This window comes from Corvus brachyrhynchos, unplaced genomic scaffold (genome assembly GCF_000691975.1).
Source record: "Corvus brachyrhynchos isolate BGI_N302 unplaced genomic scaffold, ASM69197v1 scaffold11, whole genome shotgun sequence".
Classification (NCBI taxonomy): domain Eukaryota; kingdom Metazoa; phylum Chordata; class Aves; order Passeriformes; family Corvidae; genus Corvus; species Corvus brachyrhynchos.
Genome location: NW_008236965.1, coordinates 5,811,107 through 5,818,201, shown reverse-complemented (window position 1 = coordinate 5,818,201; position 7,095 = coordinate 5,811,107). Strand labels below are relative to the sequence as shown.

At 38.2% G+C, this 7,095-nt stretch overlaps 1 protein-coding gene across 2 annotated transcripts in view; it reads left to right on the top strand.

Annotated features, from left to right (window-relative positions):
• The first annotated feature begins 252 nt into the window (after positions 1–252).
• The window catches only part of TXLNG (taxilin gamma), a 24,456-nt gene continuing 17,613 nt past the window's right edge, over positions 253–7,095 (top strand). For both annotated transcript variants that reach the window (XM_017728468.1, XM_017728467.1), the window contains exons 1-4: positions 253–568; positions 1,257–1,348; positions 4,568–4,738; positions 5,488–5,682. In XM_017728468.1, coding sequence (XP_017583957.1) covers positions 268–568; positions 1,257–1,348; positions 4,568–4,738; positions 5,488–5,682 — 759 coding nt within the window. In that variant the 5' untranslated portion in view covers positions 253–267. The remainder of the gene's footprint in view (positions 569–1,256; positions 1,349–4,567; positions 4,739–5,487; positions 5,683–7,095) is intronic.

Sequence of the window (7,095 nt, the reverse complement as noted above, 5' to 3'; positions counted from 1 at the left end):
AGCTTTCTCCAGTTAAGTTTATACAGTTAATTTCTCCAGTTAATACAGTTGTATTGGGCATCGCGATTGAAGTAGCTCAAGCTTCTGCCCTATGCCCTTGAAACAATGTATTTATGTAGAGTTCCCTAAACTTATCAGAGTTTCTTTTTTGCATTTTACCCTTATTTGTCCATGCAAAAGAAGGGTGGAAGTTGTCATTTTAAACATGTTTGCTTGACTGTTTACATCCACTTCCTGCTTTCCCTTCTGAAGGTGGTTGGTGGTGCCATGGAAGAAGAAGCTGGATCTCAGGAGATGGGGATGAATAACCAGGATCAGCTGGTGAAGAGCAAGTGCACTGAGTTGTCTGATACAGTGTTGCAGTATCCACAGTCCAACTGTTACAGCCTGGAAAACACAGGCACATTGGAAGAAGCAGAATATATCACAAAGAATAGAAAGCACCCAGGGTCCACGTGCTGCTCCCAAGAGTCCCGTGAGGAGACTCCTGGGAGAGAAGAGGCCCGTACTGATCCGCCTGATGGCCAACAAGATCCTGAGAGTGAAAAGCACAAAGAGAAGACTTTGGGTGTGTTCTCTTTGGCATTTTGATTTTTAAATGGCTTTAATGTTTTTGTAAAATAGCTATGGATTTGCTCTTTGTCTCAAATTTACTCTGTAGCCAAAAACTTGTCACCCGTAACAGGCTATTTTGAGAAACTCTGTGTGCACTTCTACTTGGGAAAGACAGTTCTTAATGCATATGTAAGACTCCTTCAGCTGGCAGTGCTATTTTTACAGGAATGTTAATAATAATAACGTGGTAATTGCTAATCAACTTTTTTAACTTTCTGATTTAAATCTGGGGTTGCAGTGTTCAATGCTGCCAAAGCACAGCTGATAATTAAATTCTAAATGCTTATTAAGAACATATGTGCCAATATCCTTTATTAGTGAAACTTAACCTTCTAGATGTCATTTTTTTTCAGATTTTTCTTTTTATCTGTGCAATTATAAAACAAAAATATTTTTGTGTTTTTATATTAAAGTAATTTTTGCTATCCTAGTTGTTGAATGGCACGTAGGGCAAGACAAATTTATTCTTGCTGTGATGACTTCCCATTTGTCATCAGTTAGGATTATGCAGCTGTCAAACTAGGGAACAACTTAAATCACACTAATTTCTCATGGATCTATACTTTACTTCTAAAGACAGGCTGCTTTTCTGGTATGTGGTTTTTCTTCCTCAGTATCATTGTCTTTCATCCATTTCATAGGAAAAGAAGTGTTATTATTAATGCAAGCCTTGAACACACTTTCTACTCCAGAAGAAAAGCTGGCAGCTTTGTGCAAGAAGTATGCTGATCTGGTAAGTAATTTGTAAAGATAGCAGAAGTTATTAATGTGTTAATATTAACTATGGAATGCAAGAACAACTAATGCAGGACAGTTAATGATTTTGAGTATTTTACAGTGTTGATAAAAAAGACCCTCAGGCTGACTGAGTATTGCTTCAGCCAAACTTTCATGTAGTCATTTCACTTCCACATGACTGCCCAAACCCAAAGAAAAAATAGGTTTTGATAACTTGGTGTTGAAGCATAATACTAGGATTAACAGAAAAGTTGTATTCTTTTGGGAGTAATTATTTTCCTAGTTGTTGATAATGCTTCTGTGCTAGTGTTTTATCATTGTAGGATAAAGAGAAAGAACATACTATCATACAGAGATTTGGGGGGCGGAATGTTCAGTTATATTTAACTCTTTAGTGATTTTTGGGGAATGTGGGATGTTGGAAAGATCTAGGTTTAATTTGGTTTTGTGCTTTCTGATCATGTAAAGGAACGGAAAGAATGGGTTGCATTTCTTCAGTAACAAACCAAAAAGAAGCAGTTCATAAAGTTCCCGCCTCAAGTATGCTAAATGATAATTTATTCTCTAAATTGATCACAAAGTTGGGGAGTTAGAGGAGAGGGTTCATAAGCTTAATTTCCAGAATGTTCTTGGAGATAGCAACACTTGACTCGTTTGTCTTTAGACAGGGACAGACAGGAATGGAAAGACTGGAAGTCCTGTGTGTATGTTTTCCCACCATATTTGTAGCTATAAAATGAATGTGAACTAAAGAGATTACAAAAGCATAAGTTTTCTCAAGCTGTCAAGTGTATTATATGCAAATATTTCTGAAAATGACATAATGGCTGCACAACATGGCATAACTCTTCTGAAATAATTTTTTTTCCTTTGAGATTTATACTATCTCCAAAAGTTTGAGGATGATCTAGGAGGTAGTCTTTTTACTCACAGAGGCAATATTGATTACTTAAGAACAGACTTAGATTAGTTTTGTTGAGGAGATCGAGTCCTCCGTGGAGGTGTTACATTTTTGCTTTGTTTTCCTTGCTCTCTCTCACAAGCTCTTGGTTCACGTGAGTGCATTTCCTTTAAAATTAGTAGCTTCTCTAAGAAGTCACTTTCATTTAAATGAGAAACAATAATAGTTCTGTGTTGTAACTCAAGGATGGAGAACCCACCTAAAAAATGAGCTTTGATATTGTGAGAGGAAAAAAATGCCGTAAGTTAGTTGTTTCTTATGAGCAATTGCTCGTGCATGCGATGCCTTTTCTATTTAAGCAAACTGCTCCCATGTCACCTCACAGTGGTCATGAGGACCTGCATGAGGAGCTAGGCCAGCATGAATCTCTTGATTCTGCAGAAAGAAAAGAGTCGGCCCTATTTTCACTTCAAGTTTTATTATTGAAGGAAAGATCTCAAAACGATTAGGAAACAGCTAGACCAAATAAATTGTCATTTCCTTCAAGAAGCTTGGCAGTCAGAAGAGATGTGTTCTCGTTTTTTGCCCTCGCAGGAGAGGATCAATAGACCACAGGCGGAGAAAGCATTCACAGTCACCATCCTGGAAAACCACTTGCTTTCCCCATGATGCTCAGAATGGCTGAGGAGCTGGGTGGGAGCTTGTCTGGCTGTAAGAATAGCTCTGTTTCAGCTAAATGAGTTTGAGAGATGCTCCTGTTCCACTTAGAATGTTTAGGTTGGATCTGATTGTGTTCCTTTTAAGATGCATTCTTTTCTTCATGCTAGTGGTGGGAACCACTGGCATACGTGTCGGCTTTAATGCCAGCAGAGGTTTGAACTGTTTATGACAGTGCACCTACAATGCTTTTTTTCTTTTTTTAAAGATTCATCATCTTTAAAGCTCACTGTCAGGTTTTTCAGTGGTGTCTCATGAAAAGGACTGTACAATGAAGGTAGGAATGCCTCTCTCCTGGCAAAAGATCTTCCACAATTTTTTTTTCCGTAATTTGGAATCTATCAGGAGATCAGCCTGTGATGCAGGAAGGTTTGCATCCTTGATGATATGTCTCACACTGGCACACTTTTACAGGCCTGACGTTTCATAGGTGTGCAGACAGCACAGCCACTTGAAGTGGTGTTTTCTGGCCATGCAAGAAAAGGGCTTTTTATGTTTGGATGTGAAAATACTCCCCTAATATTCCTTTTCCCTAAACTAGATTAAAGACACATTTAATTTACTGTTGTTGTGGAATCCTTGACTTTATTCTTTCTTCTGTGCTTCAGCATTATTTTGAGCTCTTTCAGAAAACCAGCACTGTATTATTTTTCTGTCATGGTTATGTTCCTCATTGCCAGCCCTCTTTTCCTGTGGTGTCCCATGGCTGAGGCACTATCTAATAAGAAACAGTGTAACACTTAACATTGTTGCCTTCTTTGCAAAGAAACAGACTCTAAATAATACCGTTTCTCAGGGAGCCCAAAAATCATGTATAATGGAACATACTCTGTGAGATACTAATGCAAGAAACTTCTGTTCACTGGATATTCACAGAATAGATTTTTAAGTATGTATGCAGTTTAACTGTGTCATCTACCATGTAGACAGCCTAAAGGAAATAGAACAAAAAAATTGCGTCAAATGGTTGAGACTGCAGATCTCTTTAAGTCATCCAAGTCTGGACTATGTAGTTTTAATAGTAACTGACCTGATTTGTCAGGGCTGCTGGTTTTGTCTGTTCTTTTCTGAAATACCTTAGCATTTTACGAACTTGTATCAATTACTGCTTCCCTTCGTAGGAGCTCCTGCTGACAAGGAGCTCTGTGGTTTTTCTTCTTGATAGCAAAAACAAGACCTGTTGGATAAACAGTTGCATGTGCTTTCAAGATAAGAGTGGGAAAAGTTGTGACTTGTTGAAAAGCCAGTCTCAGCTGGCTTTTAATTGTATCTGCCACATTTTCCTTTCAGAGGGCTACTCTTACCCCGGAGATGAAAGCAGGCTGATAGCTTGTGGTCAACGACAGGTCCATGCTGCCTGTTCCTCAAAGGCAAATGTTAAGTTGGAATTTGTGTATTTTCATCCTCTGTCCTTACACATTTAGAATTGTCTGTAGGATGATGGTAGTTTCTCTTTAAGATCAACTTGGGGCCTTAATAAAATTTTACTTCCTTGTTTTCATCCAAAATGCTCAAAAGTTTCTTCAGTGTGCTCATCTAGATGCATAAAGATGGTTTCACCTATGTTTATTTAACAAATTTACTCTCTAACTGTAGTTGGAGGAGAGCCGGAATGTTCAAAAGCAAATGAAGATACTGCAGAAGAAGCAAGCACAAGTTGTGAAGGAGAAAGTCCACTTGCAGAGTGAGCATAGCAAGGCCATTTTGGCACGTAGCAAACTGGAATCTCTCTGTCGGGAACTTCAGCGTCATAACAAAACTTTGAAGGTTAGTTTACTTACATAAATGACTGTGCTGCTGGTGACTGAAATCTTACCCATCACTGCTTAAAATCGGGACTGCTGCTTTTTTCCTTGTCACTTTGCCCATTACCTGTATATGTAGGAGATGAGTGGCATGTAATGTAAGCATAGCTGATTTTAATGTAAAGAGTACAGGGATAGTTAACTTGCTGATCTTCTCCCTTTCACCCTGAAACGAGTTCATATTACTTGAAGTATTTGATCTTGTCATATTTGTTTCTGGGAGCAGTGCTCATGACTGCTGGAAAACATAGCACAAGTGAAATAACAGCAGCATGAAATAGCAGGGTAACCAAAAAGCTTAATTCTGTCAGAATATAATCGATGGGAGTGAAATGGAAGAGAGCCAAGAATCTGTGATTGCTGTATGAAATTGCATTATAGTAGCAATGCTGTTTTTTGCATCTGGATAATGCTGACATTTGCAAAGGTATTTATGTAGCACCTTAATACCAGCCTTTGAGTAATGTTGGTAGTGGTAAAGACAAAAGTTTCTAAAAGTTTTGCAATTTCTAGATTCTTTGTTCCACACGCTTCACATGGGTAGCATTGGCCTATTACAGTCATGGTTTATATTAGTTCTAGCACTCTAGAAATGGAAACTGTACAGAAATGAATTACTGCCATTGTTTCTGACTCAAAAAGTGCATGGTTTGACCTGAACACTTCTAATATTTTATATTTAAATATTTAATGAATATTTATTCATAAAAGGAAGAAAACATGCAACAAGCGCGTGAAGAAGAAGAAAGACGGAAAGAAGCAACTGCACACTTCCAGATCACACTGAACGAAATTCAGGCCCAACTGGAACAGCATGATATACATAATGCCAAGCTCCGTCAGGAAAATATTGAACTGGGGGAAAAACTGAAGAAACTCATTGAACAGTATGCATTGAGAGAAGAGGTGCTTACAGTACTCTTGTAATGGGATTTTATTAGTTCCTCGACTGTAAGGATCAGATAATTATTGAAAGGGGAGCAAAACCCCCTCATGTTTCATAGCCATTTTGTATTTGTAATTTTTTAAATTATTCTTTTTACTTCACTACTGAGGAAAATTTAGGAGCTGTTTGGCTCACTGTCTGCCTTTTCTGACTGGTTTTGAATATCTAAGTTCAGGAAGCATTGGAGAAGGTCTTTCACGATAAAAGTAATCAAATAGAATTAAGTTGTCCAGAGATTGTGGAACCTCGGCCATTAGAGGTATTCAGAACGCAGCTGGGCAAGGTGTGAGTAACCTGATCAAGCTTTGAAGTTGACCCTAATTTGAGTGGATTAAATGGCCTCCAAAGGTTACTTCCAACATAAATATGTATTAATAGTTGAAGTTCTTCAGAGTTATAATTTCACATTATAATGGGAGGGCATGTAAGACTTATTCTGTCTCATTTCTTCTACTTCATTAAGGTTGGGGTCTTTCTGGGAAGCTCCTTTGTGTATATAGCTGCTCTTGTTGGCACAGAACTGAAGTAAGATATCATGCTGTAAGAACATATTTGACCTGGTGTCATAGAAGTGTCTCTACTCTAGGGCTAACTGATCTGTCTCTAATTGGCACCAGGATGTGAGCTAGCTGCTGTGAGCTAGCATGATGGCAAACAGCCAGTTCTCCTTGTCCAAGAAAGAACTGAGCTGCATGGAGTTCTACAACTAACATTAGTTGGCTGCTGCTTAGCTGGCACAGGAGGTTTGGAGTATAATTTCTCAACTGTTTCTGGGAGGTTGTTTTTTTGTTTTGTTTTTAATCTGAATCAGTTAGTTGGAAAGCTCTCTGTAGGCTAATTCCATACCTTGTGCAGTCATGGAATATTTGTATCTACCATGAGACTATGTGGGGAAGAGAAAAGACAGGAAGCTGCCTTGTGTTACTTTATGGATGGAAGTAATACTGCAAAATGCAATGATCTGTGGGATTTCATCAGCTAAATAAACTGTTGTTGCAAACTTTGCTCATTTTGAGCTTTTTTAATTATGAAGACTAGAGCTTTCAGAAGTAACACAGTAAGGGTTAGAAGTAGATAAACCAACTTCAGAAGCAAGGATGTAGACTACTTGCCACAGGATTTTTGCAATGTCTGATGTGAAGTGACTGACAGTATTGTACCAACTTAGTGAAACAGGCATCTTGCTTCCATGAAAGACAAAAAAGGGTAATTACAGCATATGGAGATAAAGGGGGGGAAAAGCATGTAAATCAGTCTTTTACCACTTTCTCTTTTGCATGAAACTTTTAAACAATGTGCATCTCTCCAAACACTACACTTGCCTTCATTGACCAGCAGACTATCTATGTTTGACTACTATGATTTTCTTTTTT